Genomic DNA, 23,452 nt, shown 5'->3' with positions numbered 1-23,452 from the left:
AGTTCTTATTTTGAAGCTTAAAGTCTCTGTCTGCCTAATTCGCAGGAAAGGTGTAATCTTTAGCAAAGATTCAAACACATAAAGGCTCACTCAGTCTCTCCATTCCCAAGTTCGCCACTCTGTGACACGTTCAACAGTTGTGGTTTCCCCTCAAAGAATCCTGGGAACTGTAGTTTGTTAGGAGCCCCTCTTCCCTTCACAAAGCTACAATTCCCAGAGTTCCCTGGGAAGAGGGATGGATTGTTAAACCACTCTGGAAATTGCAGCTCTGTGAGGGAAATAAGGGTCTCCTAACAGCATTTTGCTTCCTTCACAAACTGCAGTTCCCAGGATTCTTGGCAGGGAGGAGGTGAAGCCAGGACTATTTAAAATGGTATGATTCTGCTTTCAATGTAGTGCAGATGGGGCCTCAGGTTGCAGTCCACCTGGTAGAGCTGTCAGGAGAGAGCCAAACTGACATATCAAACTTTGAAGTCCAGTCTCTTTACCCTCTGCCCTTTGACACTTGAGATATGCTATATGTTAAGACCCACCCCATCCTCTTCCCTGCAATTTGCCTTCATTGGTTTTAATACTATGTTTTGGAATTGTTGCAACCCATCCTATGACTTCATGGAGAAGGGTGGGTAATACGATTATCAATATTTTGTGCACACTTCAGATTGGTGGAATGCAAAAACAAAATGCATGGGTACAGGATGGGAAATACCCGGCTTAGCAGTAGTGCGTGTGAGAAGGACCTTGGAATTGTAGTGGATCTCAAGTTGAACATGACCCAGCAGTGTGATGCTGCAGCAAAAAAGGCAAACGCGGTTTTGGGCTGCATAAACAGAGCTATAGTTTCCAGGTCGAGGGAAGTAATAGTCCCACTATATTCTGCATTGGTCAGGCCTCATCTGGAATACTGCGTTCAGTTCTGGGCGCCTCATTTTAAGAAAGATATAGACAAGTTGGAGCGGGTTCAGAGGAGGGCGACAAGGATGATAGCCGGTATGGAGAACAAGTCTTATGAGGAAAGGTTGAAGGAACTTGGCATGTTCAGTCTGGTGAAGAGAAGGCTGAGGGGCGACATGGTTGCACTCTTTAAGTACCTGAAGGGCTGTCACATAGAGGAGGGTACAGATTTCTTCACTGCTGCCCCAGAGGGTAGGACTAGGTCTAATGGTTTTAAGTTGCAGGAGCGTAGATTCAGATTGGACATTAGAAGGAACTTCTTGACAGTAAGGGCAGTTCTGCAATGGAACTGACTGCCTAGGGAGGTGGTGGGATCCCCTTCGCTGGATGTCTTCAAGCAGAGGCTGGACAGCTATCTGCAGGAGATGCTCTAGCTGTGGACTTCCTGCTGTAAGCAGGGGTTTGGACTCGATGGCCTACAAGGCCCCTTCCAACTCTATGATTCTATGATTCTATGAATTTGCACTTTTACCTAAAAGCAGAACATAACATTTATTTATTTATTTTTTTAAAAATCTTTTGTACGAATATTTGCCATTTAGGCTTAAGTTGAAGGGTTTGGTTTGATGTATGCCAGATCGGTACATAATTAGACCACACTCATCCATGATTTGATTGTGGATGAAGGTGCCAATTTGGTGTGCATTACTGAGACCTGGGTAGGTGAGCTGAGAGGAGCTGATCTGACACAGCTTTGCCCACCTGGATACTCAGTGCAACACCAGCACAGGCTGCAGGGATGGGAGGGAGGGGTTGCTGTGGTCTACAGAACTTCCGTCTGTGTCACCAGGAAACCCCTCTGTCTTGAAGCTGGCTGTGAGGGCTTGCACCTGGTGTTGGTTTGAGGAAACAGTAAACTAGGGTTGCTGCTGGTATACCATCCGCTCTGCTGCCCAGCAGCTTCTCTCACCAAGCTGGCAGAGGCTGTCTCAGGGCTCATCCAGACGACTGCAAAATGTGTGACATGACCGCTTTGTGTTCTCATTATTTTTTGGTCGTCCTGATGACGCCGAGTGCAAAAGTGCGTTTTCGCGCGGTTAAATCCGCTTTCGCACAACTGCGGAAAATGCAATACACTTTTTAAAAGCGTGAATCATCCGCGGTTCCTTCGGCCGCTTGGACGCAATACTGCGGATTTAAGAGATGACACTGTTGCATGGGCGGTCCTGGGGCGGTTCCCCAATCCCCCTCCTCTTTTCCAGCCAATCCCGTCCTTTGCACGTTTGCGCTTGTGTGGAAACGTCACCCGGGGAAACGTGGCCAATCAGTGCTGTTGGATATACTGCGCAGGTGCAGAAATGCAGGTTTGCGCAGAAGCAGGAAGTCATGGTGGAAAAGCTGTTTAACCGTTTTGGATTAACGTGATTGCAGAAATGCAAGAAAGCATATTTGTGAAAGCAGCAGAAGGAAGGGGAAACTGGAAGGGGAAACACAAATCACTTTTGCGCCCAAATTATGATGTACTTGCAGGGGCTTATAAATGGCTGCAATAGGGAGTGTTTGGCAAGCCGAAAAGGGAAATATCCAAGAAGCCGCTTGCTAAATGGAGTAACTTTTCTGCTTTACCACGAATGCGCATTTCTGCAAGACTTGCCAAGCAGATATGCTGCTATAGGTGCTCTGTCACAGAGCTATAGCCTTTCGCCCATAGCAACGGAATTAGCTGCGATCCTGACTTATGGCTAACTGTAACCAGAGGGAGTGTTTGGCAAGCTGAAACGGGAAATATCCAAGAACTCGCTTGCCAAATGGAATAACTATTCTGGTTTACCACGAATGCGCAGTTCTGCAAGACTTGCCAAGCAGACATGGTGTTGTAAAGTGGGGGACACCATAACCATAGGTGTTGTTTGTGTGCGATGAGAAGCTGGGTGGGCTGTGGCGTCTTTTTCTCCTTTGTAGCCGTGCAGCCTCGTAAGCCGCTTCCCGCTCTTGGGGCACCCCCCATCCCCAGATGAGTGGCTGGACAGCTTCCCCTCTCTCTGCTCATCAGCTGTGAATCGGGTTTGTGTGAGGCACTTTGGCGGGAGGTTTGAATCCCCTGAGTGAATTCCTTGTGCTGCCCGATCCCGGCTCATCAGCTGTGAAGCAGGCGTGCTCATGGCTTTTAGGGGGGAGGTGCGAATCCCCTGCCTGAGTGGGTTCTTTGTGCTGCCCGCCGCCCTTTCATCAGCCACCTATGATTTTGCCCAGGGCCCCACAGGCTACGGGAGGACTTGTGGCCCCCTCCTCCAAATTCGGTTTGGGCCATGACCTCCATTGCGCCCACAGGAAATTCAAACTTTCGCGCTTCCGCGTTCAAGCACGCATGTGCAGAACTGATGGCAGTGGAAGGGGAGAGGGGAGCAGACGTCATATTTTCCCAACGAATCGGGACATAGTGGGATGTGTCGGGGGCATGGACAGGAAAAAAGCGAGAAGATGCCGCATGTTCAGGCTGCGTGTGCGGCCAGTAAAAAAGCGTGTTTTTAATATCAGCAAAAAGCGGGAAAGGAGCGGGAAAAGGGGCAAGTGAGGACTCTCAGCTGACAGAGCGGGTATGGAAAACTTGGATTATCCCGCTCCGTCTGGATGAGCCCTCAGTTGTGGCATTGCAGGAGTCCAGAACAATAATCCTGGGTGATTTCTGTGTCCATGCTGAAGCTGCCTCTAGTGTTCTGGTTCAGGACTTCATGACCTCCATGACATCCATGGGGTTGTCTCAAGTTGTCACTGGCCCAATGCATACAGCAAGGCACACCCTCGACTAGGTTTTTGCTCCAGATGGATCAAGGGGTGTTCTGGAGATAGGGGGGTGGATGTCACCCCATTGTCATGGTCAGACTTTCTGGTGAAGTTTAGATTTATGGCTCCAATCCTCTCCTGCAGGGATGGTGGACAGATTAAAATGGTCCACCCCAGAGACTAATGGAATCCACTGGATTCCTGAATGAATACCCTGGGGAGTTCCCAGTAGACAGAGCAGGTGACCCTGTTGAAGCCCTTGTCACACTGTGGAACAGTGAGGCGCATCAGGCTCTTGACACGGTTGCCCCTGGGTGCCCTCTCTGGCATTGCGGAGCCCAGTTTGAACCTTGGTACACCAGTGAGCTAAGGGCAATGAAATAGGCAGCACGATGGCTAGAGCACAAGCAGCGAAAGGTGTGCTGTGAGGCTCACCAGGCACAAGTAAAACATCATAACTGTGCCAACTGTGTGGTGGTGAGGGCAGTGAGGAAGGCCCACTTCTCTACCTCCATTGGATCCTCAAGTAGCCATCCAGTGGAGCTTTTCCGTATTGTCAGGGGTCTGTTGACATCAACTTCAGGAAATGGAGTTTTAGCCCCTTCGGAGGCCCACTGTGAATTGTTTGCTGGGCACTTTGAGGGTAAAGTTGCTCGCCTCCGTAGCAGTCTTGATGCCCCATCCACATCTACTGTAGCCCCCAATGAGGTGTCCAGTGCAACATCTGCTGCAACTTCTTGGGAACACTTTCAGTTGATGTGGCCTGCTAGACAAGGTGCTTGCGAAGATGTGGCCAGCAATGTGTCCTCTTGACCCTTGCCCTTCTTGGCTAATTAAAGCTTGCCAAGGGGGGTCTGACCGAGTGGATCCAGGGGGTGGTCAACACGTTGTTGTGGGAGTGGTTCTAGCTGCCCTGAAAGTTTTCCCATGTGGGTGTTTGTTGTGTGGGTGTCTCTGCTTCTTTAGGTTACTTTTGGTTTATGTCAGATTAGAGAAAGTGAATAATGAGTGGCCTGAAGGACCTTCATTTTAAACTCCTGACCCTTTCCCTTCTTGACCCTTGCTTGCTAAAGGGGCATGACCGAGTGGATCCAGGGTGTGGTTAATAAGTCTTTGCAGGAGGGAGTGGTCCCAGCCGCCATGAAAGAGGTGGTGATCCGACCTCTCCTGAAAAAGCCCACCCTGGATCCATTGGCTTGTGGCAACTACTGCCCGGTCAGCAATACCCCCTTTTTAGGGAAGGTGATTGAGAGGGTTGTGGCACAGCAATTGCAAGTACACTTGGATGAGACAGATTATCTTGACCCATCCCAGTCTGAGTTCAGGCCTGGTTATGGGACTGAATCAGCCTTGATTGCCCTGATGAATGACCTTTATCAGGAGAAAGACAGGGGAAATGTGACCCTGTTACTCTTACTTGATCTCTCAGCAGCTTTTGATATCATTGATAATGGTATCCTTCTGGGCTGACAGTGAGATGGGTACTGGAGGCACAGTTTTACAGTGGTTCTGATCCTATCTCCAGAGCTGATTTCACAGAATAGCATTGGATCTTTTGCCCCCCTGGCAGTTGTGCTGTGGGGTGCTGCAGGGTACCATCTTGTCCCCCATTCTGTTTAACATCTATATGAAGCCCTTGGGAGCAGTCATCAGGATATTTGGGGCGAGGTGTCAGCAGTATGCTGATGATACCCAGCTCTATTTCTCCATAACATCTGAATCGGGAGAGGCCGTGCAAGCCCTGGACCGCTGCCTGGACTCTCTGGTGGGCTGGATGAGGGCAATAAACTGAGTCTGAATCCTAGCAAGATGGAAGAGCTGTAGGTTGGTGGTTCCCGAGTTCGGATAATTGGTCAGTTGCCTTCTTTGGATGGGGTTGTACTCCCTCTGAAAGAGCAGGTATGTAGTCTGGATCCATCTTTATCGCTAGAGGCCCAGGTGGCCTCCATGGCTACGAGTGCCTTTTACCAGCTTCGGCTGATCATAGAATGATAGAATAGTAGAGTTGGAAGGGGCCTATAAGACCATCAAGTCCAACCCCCTGCGCAATGCAGGAATCCAAATCAAAGCATTCCTGACAGATGGCTGTCCAGCTGTCTCTTGAATGCCTCCAGTGTCAGAGAGCCCACTACCTCTCTAGGTAATTGATTCCAATTCTGATAAGACAGCTGCTGCCATTTCTGAACCGGGATACCCTGTTGCCCATGCACTGGTAACCTCCAGGCCAGATTACTGTAATGCGCTGTATGTGGGGCTGCCCTTGAGGTTGGTCCGGAAGCTGCAGCTGGTGCAAAATGCAGCGGCAAAACTCCTCACTGGGGCAGGGTATCGCCAACATGTCACCCCGCTGCTGAAAGAATTGCACTGGCTGCCCATTTGCTACAAGTCCAAGTTCAAGATTCTAGTGTTTCTGTACAAAGCCCTATGCAGCTCGGGACCAGGATACCTGAAAGACCGTCTTGTCCCTTAGATACCCAGTCGATCACTGCGCTCTGCAGGTGAGGGCCTCCTGCAGATGCCATCTTATCAGGAGGTTCGTTCTGTACAATATAGGAAACGGACCTTTAGTGTGGCAGCCCCTTCCCTGTGGAATTCCCTCCCTTTGAATATTAGGCAGGCACCATCTCTGCTATCTTTTTGGCGCCTTTTAAGACCTTCCTCTTCCAACAAGCCTTTTAAGCCAAGTTCTTATCCCAATCTCTGTCTGTGTTGGAATTGCTTTTTAAGATGTTTTTAAAGCTTTTTAAAGATATTTTTAAAGATGTTTTGTTTTAATATGGTTTAAAGGATGTTTTTGTTTTAATATATATTAAAGTCTGTATTTATGATAGTTTAAAGTGTTTTTAGTGCTTTTGTTTGCCACCCTGGGCTCCTACTGGGAGGAAGGGCGGGATACAAATGTATAAATAAATAATAATGTGGGGGACTTCATTTGGGTTCTTGGCTTTGTGAGAAACATTAAAGAGAATGTTGAAAGCTTTTTGAAGTCAGTGGGTCTGCTCTGCAACTTCGTTGGATATCACTCCCCCCTTCCCAAAAAACCTCTCTCAAGATTCAGGGCAGATGAAAGAAAGTCCTTCTTCACACACTGCATAGTTAAACTACGGAATTCACTCCCACTCAAGGTAGTGACAGCTACTCATGTGGCTACCCCTGGAAAAATTCCAAAACACTCATCTGGAATCCAGCCAGATTATGACTTGTGAAGCCAAGTTCTGATTTGGAAACTACAGTAATGCCTCAGTTAAGAAAGCTGTGTTCCTGGACATTACTTCTTTAAGAAAACGTTTCTTACATGGAAAACATACAGATAGGTTCCTACACCCACTCATAGATGGTGGGGGCAGCTTCAACAGAGGCTTTAAAGGGTGCCTACCCAGCACCCACCCACCCTCTCCCTCCCCTCCCCTCCCCTGAATCGGATTGAATCCTTCCCTCAGCAGCGCTGGGAGAAAACATGAGATCTTTTTAGGGCAAAGCAAGGGTGCAGGCCGGTCAGTTTCACCTGAAAGCAAAGGCACAGGCTTGGATGTTTATCCATAGCCAAGCAAAGCTGCTCAGTTTCGCCTTTTAAAAAGCCTTCCATAAATGGAGTTTCCTTCCTGGAGGATTCCTTAACTGAGGTATTACTGTTTTCAGGGAATACAGACCTGCTAGGTCTGGGGTAGAATCCAGTGAAGCAGATTCTGTTGCTGTTCATAGTTTTAACCTTTAAGGCTCAAAATGGATCTGGGGACCCTATTTACACATGACGTGGTTTTCTTTCAGCCTTAGACAAAATGACCCACTTTGTTCTGTCCAGCGGTATGAAGGACCCTGCCGTGCTCAGACCAGGCATAGAATAATGGAATAGTAGAGTTGGAAGGGGCCTGTAAGGCCATCAAGTCCAACCCCCTGCTCAATGCAGGAATCCAAATCAAAGCATACCCGGCAGGAGTCTGTCCAGCTGACTCTTGAAGGCCTCCGGTGTCGGAGAGCCCACCACCTCTCAAGGTAAACTAGGCAGGACATGAACAGCAGCCTCTCTCATCAGTGTTCCATGGTTCTCATAGTGTTGTGTCGGGAATTTCACCCACAGTTCCTGGGTAACCCTCTGCTCTCTCCTCTCTTCCAGAATCCTGACCCCGCTCTACAATGGAAAAACTGCTTTTATATCTGGTGTTCATTGGCTTAGCGGTGAAGGCCCAGATCTGTCCGAAGCGCTGTGTGTGCCAGATCTTATCTCCCAATCTCGCAACACTTTGTGCAAAGAAAGGGCTGTTATTTGTCCCCCCCAACATCGACAGGAGGACCGTCGAACTGCGGCTGGCCGACAATTTCGTCACAAGCATCAAACGGAAAGATTTTGCTAACATGACCAGCCTGGTGGACTTGACACTCTCTAGGAATACAATTAGTTTTATCACCCCTCATGCGTTCGCAGACCTGCGCAACCTGAGGGCTTTGCACTTGAACAGCAACCGATTGACTAAAATCACGCAGGACATGCTGAGCGGGCTTTTAAATCTGCACCATTTGATACTCAACAACAACCAGCTGACTTTGATCTTCTCCGCTGCATTTGACGATGTCTTGGCCCTCGAGGAGCTGGATCTGTCGTACAACAACCTGGAGACGATTCCCTGGGATGCTGTGGAGAAGATGGTCAGCTTGCACACCCTCAGCTTGGACCACAACATGATTGACAGCATCCCCAAGGGGACCTTCTCCCACCTTCACAAGATGACCCGGCTGGATGTCACGTCCAATAAGCTGCATAAACTGCCCCCGGACCCTCTCTTCCAGAGGGCTCAAGTCCTGGCCACCTCAGGAATCATCAGCCCATCCACTTTTGCGCTGAGCTTTGGGGGGAACCCTTTGCATTGCAACTGCGAACTCCTGTGGCTCAGGCGCCTGTCCAGGGAGGATGACCTGGAGACGTGTGCATCTCCCCCTCTCCTGTCAGGCCGCTATTTCTGGTCAGTCCCGGAGGAGGAGTTCCTGTGTGAGCCCCCCCTCATCACTAGGCACACCCATGAGCTAAGGGTCCTGGAAGGGCAAAGAGCCACCCTGAGATGCAAAGCCCGTGGTGACCCGGAGCCTGCTATTCACTGGATTTCCCCGGAAGGCAAGCTGATTTCCAATGCAACACGGTCCTTGGTGTACGACAATGGCACTCTTGACATCCACATCACGACCATGAAGGATACAGGCTCTTTTACGTGCATTGCTTCCAACCCGGCAGGGGAAGCCACGCAGTCTGTGGACCTCCACATAATCAAACTGCCTCACATAGTGAACAGCACAAGCCACATCCAGGAGCCGGACCCTGGATCCTCGGACATCTCCACCTCCACTAAGTCTGGTTCTAACACAAGCAGCAGCAATGGGGAGACAAAAATCAGCCAGGACAAGAAGGTGGTGGCGGCGGAAGCCACGTCGTCCACTGCCCTGCTGAAATTTAACTTCCAAAGGAATATACCGGGGATACGTATGTTCCAAATTCAGTACAATGGGACGTATGATGACTCGCTTGTTTACAGGTAAGGGCCTCCACTTCACCCTTCCACCAACAGCTCTGCTCCCTTCAATGAGGGGCCCTTTTCCATTGGCCTCCTCCTGACTCCGGGGGTCTGGCCGACTTGGGGGCACTGGGGACCGACCCAATTTGCTCAGGTCTTGCTTCAGTTACAAAACTGTGAGGTACTCTGGCATAGGGCCAGCCCTGTCATTAGACAAAAGTGAGGCAGCCGATTTGGCATGTCAGGAAATGGCAGCAAATTGAGAATTGGTAGTATTGAGTTTTTACTGTCAGTGGGTAAGGGAGGGGAGGGGCTACTGAGATGTTCTGCCTCAAGTGCCAAAATAACTTGGCTAGTACTTCCTTGGCTACTGCATCTGACTTCAGGCGGGGCGGGGGAGGTTGGGGTGCCATTTTCTGCCCTGCTCAGGCAAGGGCTGAGAAGCACCTGGGACAGGTAGGTGGTGAGCCTTTGACTGGGTGAGAGGGAGTTGGGTGTGTGTGTGACACAACGTTTGAGTTTAGGTGTGGTCCCTTCTCCTGCCCAGCCTTCAGATCCTCATCTGTGAGAAGGGAAAAGCCACCAAGCTCTGCTTAAGCCCACCAGGTGCAGCGGGCCCTGTGTGCCAACTGAGGGGCCACTGAATGGCCCTGGGCAAGCTGCAGCAGTGGACAGTTGTGAGCAATGGCCACACGGAGGATCTAAAGCGAAGGGCAGATTTGCAGATACTTGAATGCCTTTTCATCATGTGCATTGGCCAAGGAATCTCAGCACTGATCCTGCCTTTGTTGCACGGGACACCAGGGAGAGATGTGTGTCTACTGATGCATTCATGCTTTTATGTCTTGCAATGGAACTGTGAACACAAAGAGGAAGATGGGTAACGTGACAAGAACATGTGCATGCTCCCAATGTTTGTTAAAGTTGTCATAGGTCATTGTTGTAACAGAAAATAAAAAATAGTTTTTGGTTTGGTTTGGTTTTTAAAAAATGCTCAGATGCACTGCCAAGTGCCACAGAAAATTGCAAATGATACTCTTTTGTAGCAGAGCAGACTGAGCACTCAAGGAAAGGCATTACTGGGCTTGGATGCAGGAGATCCAGCTGGCTGTCCAACAGTTTTAGGAAGTGCTGTAGAAATTACGAGTAGCAACAACGACAGCAAATGTGACCACCTCTTGGTAGTAGCCCACTTGGAGACCTGACCCCACAAACTCTGGCTGGCTGCCAGGCTGGAAGAAGGCAAATGCAATTTTCAGCTATGAAGTTTGATCTGTGTTTTATTTTTGGATAATCTCTGCTGACCTTTAATTCCTCAAGGTAATCTGATCAGCACAAGGACTGGAAAGTTAGCCAAGCTAAGAAGACATGAACACCCTCTGTTTTGAGAGGGAAGAACAGGGGAAGGGATGTCCATAAATTACCTCTCAGCCAAATCCCATCCAACCTGACTTTTTGGGGGTGAGAAAGAGAGCGTGTGGGCAAGGTGTTGGATTTGCTAAGTGGATTTGCTTTGAAGCCTGCTAGTGGAGCAGTTACACCCTTCAAAACCCGTTTGTCATCAATTATCCCCCCCCATTTTTTTTAAAAAAAGCCATGTCCTTGTGTGGGGAGCTGGTCTTGCAGATCAAAGCAATCAGTGAGCCCACCCAGTCTACCCAAATGACGCTTGGTTTCCTGTTGCAGCTTGTCCATCATATGTTGATCATATGGGAATTATGTGTGAGGGAACAATTGGGATTAGGAAAGCGACTGACTCCCCTTCGTGGCTCATGGGATGTGTGTGTGTGTGTGTAGCTGTGGGCCTGGAAGCCTGATGGAAAGGATTCACCAGAAGGAGCCCATCCCAAGAGAGGGTCCTGGGCCGAGGAGAAAACCTCAGGTGGTGTCTCTGGCTCCTAAGAACATCCATTGTGGTGGCCTAGCAGATTGGGCCAACTTAGTTATGGCGGCGTCTGGCTGAATTGCCTCTCCTCGTTGGGAGGGAGGGTGAATCCATCTGTTCTGCTTTCGCTCCATTTCTTGGTTTTCCAGTCTTCAGTTCTGCCCATTTCCACACCAGTTTGCACTTTTAAAAAAACTTTCATGAAAATTCATCAGCGTTATAGTGCAAATTTCTCCTAATGTACACATTTGTATGCAATTCTGCCTGATACAGATTTTTTTTGCAAAGCAATTTTCCGTAATAGAATGCATTTTTGCTACTTTAACTAATGTATGCATTTGTATGCGCACATTTACATGTATGCATACATTTTTGTACACATTGTTTGGCTGGAGAACTGAGCTGCAAAACTCAGAGAAGTGCACATTTTAAAGGATGGCTGTGTTTCCATTTGCATATTGTTTCAGAAAGTGCGAATTAGGTAGATTCACTTTTAAATGTGAACTGAATCAAATTTCTCCCCAGTCGCTGCCTAGGAGAAGTGAGCTTCTCGTTCTCTCTGGGCAAACCTTCCCAGTTCCCCAAACTTAGAGTGGGGATGTCTCACCAAGTTACTTTTCATAATAAACACAAGACTTTATTGCAACCATCTGACGTCCAGCTTTCCCATGTTATAGACAACCCAAAGAAGGAAATTTGGTTGCTCACCTTCAGATAGCGATAGATAGATCTGTGAAATCATAGAATCACAGAATAGTAGAATTCGAAGGGGCCTATGAAGCCATCCAATCCAGCCCACTGCTCAACACAGCAATCCAAATTGCAGCACACCCAGCAGGTGGCTGTCCAGCTGCCTCTTGAATGCTTCTAGTGTTGGAGAAATGAAGAAGATGGAAAACGTAAAGCCAGAAGAAGTGAAATTAAAAGAGTGTCCCACTGGCTGGGGCCAATTCCCTCCCCGTCCAGAACTATACATGGGGGTCAGGTTTCCTTGCCCGTTCCTCTGCAGAAGGGCACCTGGCTTGATGGCATGGGGGTGCGTCAAAGCCTAGGGCAATACCTGGCCCTTTCCTCTGCAGAAGGGCACCTGGCTTGATGGCATGGGGTGCATCAAAGCCTAGGGCAATACCTGGCCCGTTCCTCTGCAGCAGGGCACCTGGCTTGATGGCATGGGGGTGCATCAAAGCCTAGGGCAATACCTGGCCCGTTCCTCTGCAGCAGGGCACCTGGCTTGATGGCATGGGGGTGCATCAAAGCCTAGGGCAATACCTGGCCCGTTCCTCTGCAGCAGGGCACCTGGCTTGATGGCATGGGGTGCATCAAAGCCTAGGGCAATACCTGGCCCGTTCCTCTGCAGCAGGGCACCTGGCTTGATGGCATGGGGGTGCATCAAAGCCTAGGGCAATACCTGGCCCTTTCCTCTGCAGCAGGGCACCTGGCTTGATGGCATGGGGTGCATCAAAGCCTAGGGCAATACCTGGCCCGTTCCTCTGCAGCAGGGCACCTGGCTTGATGGCATGGGGGTGCATCAAAGCCTAGGGCAATACCTGGCCCGTTCCTCTGCAGCAGGGCACCTGGCTTGATGGCATGGGGTGCATCAAAGCCTAGGGCAATACCTGGCCCTTTCCTCTGCAGAAGGGCACCTGGCTTGATGGCATGGGGTGCATCAAAGCCTAGGGCAATACCTGGCCCGTTCCTCTGCAGCAGGGCACCTGGCTTGATGGCATGGGGGTGCATCAAAGCCTAGGGCAATACCTGGCCCGTTCCTCTGCAGCAGGGCACCTGGCTTGATGGCATGGGGTGCATCAAAGCCTAGGGCAATACCTGGCCCGTTCCTCTGCAGCAAGGCACCTGGCTTGATGGCATGGGGTGCATCAAAGCCTAGGGCAATACCTGGCCCGTTCCTCTGCAGCAGGGCACCTGGCTTGATGGCATGGGGTGCATCAAAGCCTAGGGCAATACCTGGCCCGTTCCTCTGCAGCAGGCCACCTGGCTTGATGGCATGGGGTGCATCAAAGCCTAGGGCAATACCTGGCCCATTCCTCTGCAGCAGGGCACCTGGCTTGATGGCATGGGGGTGCATCAAAGCCTAGGGCAATACCTGGCCCTTTCCTCTGCAGCAGGGCACCTGGCTTGATGGCATGGGGTGCATCAAAGCCTAGGGCAATACCTGGCCCGTTCCTCTGCAGCAGGGCACCTGGCTTGATGGCATGGGGGTGCATCAAAGCCTAGGGCAATACCTGGCCCGTTCCTCTGCAGCAGGGCACCTGGCTTGATGGCATGGGGTGCATCAAAGCCTAGGGCAATACCTTGCTTCTGAGCTATTGAGACGCAGGAGATGATTGCTAAACCTCCATTTCTCCTGCGCAGGTGCTCTCCAGGTCTTCCTTCCCAACCTGTTGACGAAGGGAGAAAGAACTTGGTTTCTCTGTTTTGGGGGATTTACATCCTGCTGCAGGGGCCAGCAGAGCCTCCAAGTTGGTTTACAGCATCACCTAAATACTCAAAATGTTTAGTACAGTGGCATAGCCTTGTAAGGATTTGTCTGTAGGCTGAAGGCTTATCTTTTTAAAAAAGGACAAGTTCCACATTCTGCAGGGTGGAAAATTCTAATGAGAGTAGCAAATGCTTGTTATTCTGGCCATCTCCCAGCTTCAGCCTTTTGGCAAGATCTTCTGTTCCTTGACTTTGGTAGTTCCCATCTTGTTTAGAACCTTCCCACATCATCCGGAGCCATCTCAGAGTCGTGGTCATCAGTTCTTTGGCTCACCTTGAAGTGGCAGGAAGACCTTGTTTCTGTCTTAAGGGTGGTCTGTATTGGGATGCCCCCGCTCTCCCTGCAGCACCCTTCAACCCTTCCTGGATCCATGCCTTGATGACCACGGGCAGGAGATGTAAATGGCGGAAGGGATGTGAGGACATTGGAGTGTGTGTTTGTATCTGTGTGTGTGTAGGGATTCTGCCTGCTGCTCCAACAGTGGCCATAGATTCAGTTTCCCTCCCCCCAAGTTCCCATCCACGACTTAAGTTAGAACGAATCTTGTTTCGGGTGGGGATTTGCATCTTGGGGAGAGCAAGGGAGCCCTGCTCATGTTTGCTTTTTTCTCTGTTAACCCCTAGAATGATCCCTCCCACGAGCAAAACCTTTCTGGTCAACAACTTGGCTGCTGGGACGATGTACGACTTGTGTGTCTTGGCGATCTACGATGATGGCATCACCTCCTTAACGGCCACCCGCGTCGTGGGCTGCATCCAGTTCACGACAGAGCAGGATTATGTGCGTTGCCATTTCATGCAGTCCCAGTTCCTGGGCGGGACCATGATCATCATCATTGGCGGGATCATCGTGGCCTCGGTGCTGGTCTTCATCATCATCCTCATGATCCGTTATAAGGTGTGTAACAATGGCGGCCACCACAAGGTGACCAAGGTCAGCAACGTTTACTCCCAGACCAACGGGGCGCAGGCCCAGCCACAGCAGCAGCAGCAGCAGGGGTGCAGCGGAGCCGCCGTGCCCCAGCCTGGGTCCAAGCAGGCCGTGGGGCACGAGGAGAGTCTGCAATGCTGCAGAGTCAGCAACGACAGTGCAGCGCAGTCGTCGGACGCCTGCCCCAGCCAGGACTCCTCCAGTGCTACCTCTGCTTTGCCTCACACGTGGACTGCGGGCCCTTCCGCTTCCCAAAAGCTGAAGCGTAAACCCACGCCACAGCCCAGCAGTGACCCACCGCCGCCAAGCGAAGGTGCCGCTACCAGTCTAGAGTCCCAGAACACTAACCGCAACAACTCCACTGCCCTGCAGGTGGCTAGCCGGGCCCCGGACTATGCCAAGGGGGCTCCCATGTACAAAAGAGCACAAGCCAAGCCAAGTAAGTTCCTCACTTTGCCAGCCGACCCGTCCCGGGCAAAGCGCAGGTACTCCCTGAGTGGAGAATTAACGGAATGCCATTGTTATATTAACTCCCCGAATCCAAGTGGATTTTGGTCTAAGAGGAGCCTGTCTGTGAACGGGATGCTAATGCAGAGAGACTGTTCTGATGTGGATAGTGGCAAAGCAACTTTCTCAAGTTCTGAGTGGATATTGGAAAGCACTGTGTGATCAGCTGTGGGGTGTGTGTTTTTTCTTAAATTAAAAGAATGCAGAGAACCCCACCCACCAAAGGTTATCTGAGAACTCGCATCCGATTGGTCAGTTGGCATTTTCCACCCCTCTCACGTCGGTGCAGAGCTGTGCACGAACCGCTGCGGCACTTCCGTGTTTTCTCTTTGGGGTTTATGTTATTTAATAGAAAAACCGAAGGCATATAATTTAAAAGAGAAGGGAAAAAGCATGAAACAACACCAGTGCCTTCCCCTCCTCTAGGATTGGTGCCCTGGTTCCACAATAGCAGATCAAGCACAAAGGAGAGCATTGGCAGGAAAAAAAGAGAGCCTTTTGGGGAAGGGAATTGCTTTCCTCCATGCTGATGAAAAGCCACTTAATGGATCAATCAGTATACCTGAGAGAAAGAGAGAGAGAGAGAGAGAGAGAATTTTTAAAGCGACCCGAGTGTCTTCCTGCCTTCCCCTTTTCCCAGTGACAATGGTCTTGCCTTCATTTCCAGGCAAATGCTGTACAAAACCAACAACTCTGTGTTGTTATCTTGTGTAAAATAAAAGATTCCATAAATACATTCAGCTGGTGTTGCAAGGGGCATTATCATCCCTGGCTCAGGTCTTCTGGGAAGCTCTGCAGTTGGCCCACCTGGGTGATGTTTGGGGGAGGGGGAGGTCCCCCTCCCCCTCCTGTGGGTGCTCCTGGCCTCTCCAGGTGCACTTGGCTTCTGCATGTTGCCAGCCCAGGTCAGAGAGCTTTCAGTCTTTAACCAGCAATGAGCTGGCTCCGTGTCCTAAGCTTCTGAGGGATCGGAAGAGTGCTGTACACTCTGATTGCTCAAACTTGCTTTTGTTCGATCCTTTCGGGGGCCGGGGGAGTTCCCTGGGCTGAAGCAATGGCTTTCCTATTTGTGTTGATATTTCTTTTCTTTTTTAACAAGGCTGTGAGTCAGCTTCCCAGGCATAAAAACCTCGCCCAGCCCAACACAAAAAAAAACTAAAAAACAGTTAAAAGACACTCAAACAGAACAGTCATTAACCTTTGCAATGCTTGTCCAGGAGACTTCTAGAGACACATACACATTTCGCCCTGGTTGTGGAGCTCTGAGTTGCCTTATCTTGTTTCTGGAATAGCACTGTTGTCCCATCATCTCTTGGATGGATTCTAGATATTGTTTGCAGTTTGACTGTGCGCTTTTTCTCCCAGGCTGCTGATGCATCCCAGTGAAAAATATGCCATCTATGAAATCATGTTGCAAGGAGGAATCTTATGCAGTTGCATAATTGCATCAAGATTCCTTTTTTTGTTCCATGATAGAATGAATGTACATAATGAATGTACTCTCTTTGCTGGTGCACTTTGATAAGTTGCAAGGAATTTCACACACACACACACACAAACTGAAACTCAAAACTGTGGCAAACCGCATATGCACCAGTTCAAAGTTCCATGTTAGATATTCTCAAAGTCAGGTGCAGAATGGAGCAGAATGTGGGGCCAAGCAAACCCTTGGAGCAATGATGGAATGGAGGCCGTCTGCTTTTGCCTAGAAGCCGCCTTGCTTGCAAACTCCCCTCCTTCTTCCCAGATAGCCGTGTTGCCTCAGAGGGGCACCTCCCCTCTTGCCGGGCTTACAGTTTTGGCCCAGAAGTGCTCAAGCCTTGCTGCCCAAGGAGGCGTTTGAAGAGGAATGTCCAGCCCTCCCCCTGCCACACCCTAAGCTCCTTTTGGCCAGCTGGGTCATGTGAGCCTCTAGCAGCACTGCAGCGCAGACGGTCTTAGCATCGCAGGAGGGCCTCTCCTCTCTCTCTCCTGGTGGTTTCCTGTTGCGTTCCTTCCTTCAGTGGCACACCCTTCATCTCCTCTGTTTTGGGGGGCTTTTTCTTCAGGGCTGTATTGGGGCCCCTTTCTGCACTGTGCTTTCTGCTTAGGGTTAATCCGGCTTTGGTGTAAGACGATGCTCCATTGCAGTTTTGCTCTCTCCAGAGTTTGCAACCACCAGCACCCCGTCCAGATCTCTTTCCACAGTGACTGTTATTTACAATATTTATTTTAAACTCAATTCATTTAAGAGTAGTTTTAAGCCACTTTTGGGGGGCAAGCACATCCAAAACTGCTTGCAACATGTCATCCCCCCACATGGATGAACAATAAACAGACTACCAAGAAGCAAGCCAGTTAAAAAGCAAACACATAAGTAGAATGTCGCCAAAGAAACAATTTTTGAATGGCAGATCTGAGGCAAATGCTCTTTTGGAGAGAAAATGTTTAGCATTTCAAACATACTCGCACCCCAGTTCTGTGCATTGCTCTTTGGCACGCAGCTGTGGGTGGGCTGTGGTTTGTGGCGAGGGGGCTGTGCCCTGTTCCATTAAGAGATGCTTCCATCTCCCCTCCTTGCCATGGCTATAAGTAGTCCATCAGCACCACCAGCCAATGCTGTTGCCTTGCATAAGGGATGGAGAGTTTCCAGTGTATTTCTTACTGGTTAGTTCTGCTTCATCAACTGCATTGATGAAATCTGGGTCTCTGAATCCTCCAGAGTGTTTTTGTTTCTGGAGCAATTGCAGTAGCTTCTGTTGACTGGCACCTCTGTGTTACTCTAGTGCTAAATTCAGATTCTTTGATCCCTTTTAATTTCACCCCCCCCCCGTGTTCCCTTGTGACAGTGAGAGAAACAACAATGCTTTATTAATTAATTATGGATATTAATTTAGGTCCTTCCCTCGAGAAAGAGCAAGTCTCAGTACTTGTCCATGACTATATTCTGTGCCTAAATGGACTATCGGTTGTAGAATAATCACTATTTAGTAATATTTTAACATTTGCCAAGAACTTTACCAAAAGTAATAAGAAAAGAAAACAGGAGCAGGTCCCTGCCTGAATGTGTTGCAGTCTAGACCAGAGGAGGGGACTCATTTTCACCCTCAGAGCTGCATTCCCTTCAGGACAACCTTCTGGGGGCCACATGCCAGTGGTGACTGGAGCCAGAGGCAAAAGTTGGTGGAGCAACAGATGTGCACCTTGCAGTCGGCTATCTTCCGCCTGTGCAAAAATGCCTCTGGCTTTTCTTGGAGGCTTCTTAGGGCCAGTTCTAAAGGGCAGCCAGGTGGGGCACTGGCCAAAGGCCCCTGGAGCTACAGGGGCCCCCTCAGTGGCCCCTCCACTCCCCTTCCGCGATCCGTGGCAGCAGCCGTGGATTGAAGGGCAGGAGCTTCTGCCTGCCCACCATTCCCTTGCCCCACCTACCTGCCTCCTGCCTTTTAGCATTGCCCTTAATGAAGATGGCGGCCGCAGTTTCCCTAAGGTACTGAAGCCCCTGCCGCCATCTTAGTTGATGGCAGAGAAGCACGCATGTAGCACACACGTGTGCCATCAACAAAGATGGCGGCGGAGACTTCATCCCCTTAGGTAAACTGCAGCCGCCATCTTGGTTAATGACAATGGTAAAATACAGGAGACAGGTAGGTGGTGGGGCGTGAGGGGGACTGTGCGCAAGGGCCCCGGCATGCCTGGAGCTGGCCCTGCTCTGACACACACACCCCTCCGCACACACACATGCACACACTTGTCCGTGGAAGCAAGCACAGGCTGGACTGGTGAGGAGTATGGCCTGGGAAGAGGCCCAAGGGCCACACACGGATGGCTGGAGGGCCACTTGCACCCCCTGTGTGTCTAGTCATGATGCATTTGCAAGCCAAATGTTGCTGTCCAGGCTGTTTGGCTTTTTGAGTTTTGGGGGGCCCGTCGCTCATTCGCAATCTGTCCTGCGGTTTCTTTGGCGGTTCACAGCTTCAGGCTGCAATACTTGAGCCACTTACCTGGGAGTTAGCCCATTTAACGGAATGTGACTTACTTCTGAGTAGACACATGTCAGGTTTTACTATATTAAATGCTAAGTTGAATACGTGACATTACTGTTTACATAAAGCAGCAAAGGGAAAATGTTTTTATTTTATTTAACAAAATTTGTATACTGCTTAATGATAAATAAAACCACTAAACAGTTTACAAATAATTTAATGTATATTTAAAAGTGTCAGTAAAAATCAACAATAAAATAAACGTATACACTCTAAGCTAAAATTACAGATTAAAAATATACATCAGCTTTACACAGTACACAAAACATTTTTTAGGTTAAGGTTTATATATATGAGATAGTAAATCATATATATTTTGTAGGGCTTCCTCCCACCCCAATTACTCACCCCACCCCGCTCTCAGGTGTTGAAATTAGGGAAGCATTTTGTTGACTTCCCATGGGGATGATTTTCCTTTTTCACTTTGCTATTTGCCACATCTTGCTCCAACAGCAGAGCTTCTGCCCTGGATGAATGATTCTGGGTCATGACGCCAAGGAATTTTGTGCAAGCTTTAAGTTGGGGGGGGCAGAATGGCAGCCTCCAATGAGGCAAGGGGGGGTCGCTTCTGAGATGAGCTCTGCCAGAGGCGGCAGCAGAAAGCTGGTTAAAGAAACGCTCGTCTCTCCCTCCTCCAACTGGTAGCTGCACTGGAGCACTTTGGGGAAAGTGGTGGCCTCTTGTAGCCCTTGTACACACACACACATGCGCGCATACTCCAGTTTGGCCTGAAAGCTTCTCGGCCACAAATTTGTGCCCGTGGTGACTTTCCAGGCACTGCCCCCCCCCGTCACTGTCTCTCTTCCTCCCCTAGATCCATCCCATGACAGTAATTTAGTAGGACAAAGCTCGGTCTGCAGCCCAGGAGATGCCTGCCTGCCTGCAAGTCACTGCTTTATGGGCCAGGGCCATTGTCTCTCAGCAGCAGAGCTGCCTTGCATGCAGAAGGTCCCAAATCCAGTCCCTGCTGGGAGGGAATCCCTGGCTGAAACTCTGGAGAATGGCTACTGGTAGGCACTGCTGTACTAGCCGGACTCACGTGAGCTTCCCGTGTCCCTAACTTTGTATCTGACTGCTCCGGGGTTTGCTCAGTTCTGGCTGAAGGACACTCCCTGCTTATGAAAATAAAGTGCTCTGCTCAGCAAGTTCCATCGTGGCATTCTGGAACATTCCATGCTGTTGGTTGCCTGTAGAAAAAACATAGGCATAGGGTGGGGTGCAGTGAGGAAATTTCCCCCCAGTCTTTGACATCAAAACTTTCACAACAGAAATCAAGTTAAGCAGTTCGTGGTGTTTGCTTGACAGCATCAATATCCATGTTGTTGTTATGTGCCTCCAAGTCGACTATTGTGGCAACCCTATGAATTGGCCACAATAACCCTTACCCTGTTGGCCCTGTGTTGAAGTAATATTAAGCCATAGATTAGCATGATATGAATAAGCCTGTTTAAGCCTTGGACCCAAATGCTTCTGCCTCCCCCCACCCACCCAATTTTTCTCCTCTGGCACATCCGTGAGGAGGATATTGAATTATCTGCCTTTAAATTAACCAGAGTTTGTCATTTGGCCTGAACTGAGAACTCTGGCTAGTTGCTAGTTTAAGCTGTACAGTAGGGCCCCGCTTTACAGTGCTTCGCTTTACAGCGTTCCGCAAATACAGCAGTTTTCGCTTTACAGCAGGGGTCCAGAACGTAACCCGCTGTATGAGTGGGGCCCTACTGTAGTTTGTTTTAGAAGGCAGGATTAGAAATGATGGTTTGTTTCTGGTTTGTTTCAGAAAACTATGGTTTAAACAGTACAGTTTGTCCTTTTCAGATGTACCTGTAAACCATGGTTAGTTTAAAACAAGAAGTGGATGCTCCTTGTTTCATGCTTGTGGCAGAGGAGAGGGTGGGGGAAGGAAAGTGTGCAGACATGAAGCTGGTTCATTCGCATTCTGTTAACTATGGTTTAATGTTACGTCTAAAGGGGATTATTGTGTCAATGCTGGACCTCATTTGATATTTGTTACCCTGTCTTTCACCATAAAAAAACCTCAAGGCAACTCACAATAATAAAATACAGCAAGGCAATAAATCCAGTTCTAGCCAGCATGATAAAACAGTACAACCAGCGGATGAAAAGATAGAAAACACAAAAACAGACTGCAATGGAGAAATGTTTAAAAACCAACAGCAAACCACATAAAACAGTAGCAGTAGATTGTTTTTTAAAGAGTCCAGTTATAGAACTCTATATCTTAAAAAAGAGATGGGTTGATTCCCTAAAGGAAGCCACAGACCTGAACTTACAAGATCTGACCAGGGCGGTTCACGGCAGATGCTCTTGGAGGTCGCTCATTCAGAGGGTCGCCATAAGTCGCAGTCGACTTGGAGGGATATAAAAACAACAACAAATATCTTTAAAAAGACCAGCTGTGTGTATGCAGCATTTTCATTAGAAGTGGGAGGACTTCAGTCTGTGCCAGGACAGTCTCCCCGGAGAAGGAATTCCAGAGTCAGGGCACCATCACTGAAAAGTCCCCGTTCCCCCCACTCTGGTCTCTCTTTAGATGACAGAGGGGCCTATGACAAAACCCCAGCATGTCAAAATCTTAAAACCTTGAGGACCACCACCTGGCATGCCAACCTGCCAACATGCTGAGTTACTTTGACAAAATCAGGTTTTATGTTAAAAGAGGCATTTCATTTAACCTAATATATATATAAAAAACCCAGCTCAAACCAAACCATATATACTCAAAAGTAAATCCTATTGCATTGAATCTGGCCTGCTCCCAGGTGATGGTGTGAGGACGTACGGCCAAGGCTGGGCTCCAAGAAGCACAGACCCGCCTGCTCACTGGCATGATTCTGTTCCCAGTGGAACTCCCTGATGGCTGGTGGCCATTGTTCTGTGTTTGGCACAAACAGCAGCTCTAAAAAAAAGACTCAAAACAAAACTCTGAGAGAGAAGAATAACAGCTCCAGACCTGGAAGGCAAAGAGTGATTCTAAAGCTATATTTTTAATCACTCTGCACGAAACCCCTAAATCCTTTGGCTCCTCAGGTAAAAGGAGGGAGATGCATGTTCACCAAGCCATGACATTCTGGTAACTACATTTGGAGCCCTCTGTTGCTGAGCTGAATGACTCCTCCTCGTTGTGTATTCTGTTCTGTTTGAGAGTGAAGACACAAGGGCATAGGTTTCCACCCCTGAAATCCCTTCTAACTCTTGGCTTCAACACGCTGACATATTGAGAATGTCAGGAGAGGAGAGCTTTTGAGTTCTTGAAGGCTGCACTTGTCTCCCCCCAACAAGTAGACTTCAGTGGCCTCTAAGCCCCAAAGTCCTTGCTAGATAGACCCTCTCCTTCCCACCCTCCCTCCCAAGCCATTTTTATGGAAGTCCCCTAAGCTGGTGGCCGTCGTCACTCCCACTTCTTGTGGCAGCAGGGCCCATAACCGAACAGTGTCTTGTGTGTCAAGAAGGTCCCGTTTTGAGTCCATCCTGCATCTTATTTGCTGAGAGAGGCTGGAGGGGGAGCGATTCCCCATCTACCTCCTTTTGCCTTCCAAGCTGCTAGAGGTACAGCATGTGGGAGGTCTGGCCCGAACTTTTCTGCCTGAACTGCAGCTGGCAGGACGATTGGGGGGGTTCTCCTCTTTCAGGCTTGCAAGGTTGGGTGGCTGAGCTGAGTCCGGCGTTTTAACTCCTTATAGTTCTCTCTCTTTCTGTTTCTCTTTCTACCACACAGAAACTGGCAGTAGCCTGAAGAGTCCTTGCCATCCTCCTCCTCCTCCTCTGCCTCCTGAAAACGTGGCCACTAACGTTTGCACACGACAAAAATCCATTCGATTTCAACTCACCGAAGACTGATAGGGCCAAATTCTGCTCCACCAGCAGGAACTTCACACCCGGTGCCTCAGGCCTGCGTTGAGAACCCACAGGGACCAGACATGCTGGAGGGAGGGGTGGCCTCCCCATTTCCTTTGTGGAACGCCCCCTCCTCCTCTGTCCCCCCCGCCCCCCAGGCATTGCAAGTGTCTTTTTCTGGCCTCTGGGAGTTTTCTTTTTTGGTACAGCACAGAATAACCAGGAGAGGAGGCCTGGCCCAGCTCTGGCCTCTGGCCTTCCTGTTTGACAATGCTGACGAGGGTTGAGTTCACAGACTGTACAATGCTCCTTTGTGTCAGATCACCTCTTGAAATAAATGTTTTAATATCAGAGTTTTCACAGTGGTTCATTTCTAAAAGGAACAGCGCTAGACAAAAGGTGGTGTCAGTGGAGTCTGGGGCTCCTCCTTTGTGCCCAGGGGGTGGGTCATGGAGGCCCACCCTGCAGCCTTGTGAGGTCCACCTTCAGACAAGAAGCTTCCAGGGGGCTTGGGGTAGCGCTCCGAGGCCAGAACTGAATAGAATGAATCTTGTGTGGCCTTCTGGCTTCATCTCTT

At 49.4% G+C, this 23,452-nt stretch overlaps 1 protein-coding gene across 4 annotated transcripts in view; it reads left to right on the top strand.

Annotated features, from left to right (window-relative positions):
* Window positions 1–23,207, top strand: part of LRFN5 (leucine rich repeat and fibronectin type III domain containing 5) — a 100,975-nt gene extending 77,768 nt beyond the window's left edge. The window contains exons 2-4 of one of the 4 annotated variants that reach the window (XM_061612664.1): window positions 7,793–9,200; window positions 14,185–14,930; window positions 22,757–23,207. In XM_061612664.1, the coding sequence (XP_061468648.1) occupies window positions 7,813–9,200; window positions 14,185–14,930; window positions 22,757–22,878 (2,256 nt within the window). In that variant the 5' untranslated portion in view covers window positions 7,793–7,812 and the 3' untranslated portion in view covers window positions 22,879–23,207. Of the gene's footprint in view, window positions 1–7,792; window positions 9,201–14,184; window positions 15,735–22,756 lie in introns of those variants that run through there. The other 3 variants (XM_061612665.1, XM_061612663.1, XM_061612662.1) reach the window with 3 other exon arrangements.
* Window positions 23,208–23,452: the final 245 nt, after the last annotated feature.

The sequence above is a fragment of the Rhineura floridana genome, chromosome 2, assembly GCF_030035675.1.
Source record: "Rhineura floridana isolate rRhiFlo1 chromosome 2, rRhiFlo1.hap2, whole genome shotgun sequence".
Lineage (NCBI taxonomy): Eukaryota > Metazoa > Chordata > Lepidosauria > Squamata > Rhineuridae > Rhineura > Rhineura floridana.
Note: the sequence above shows the minus strand (reverse complement) of the source record. Positions and strands in the feature narration are given on the sequence as shown.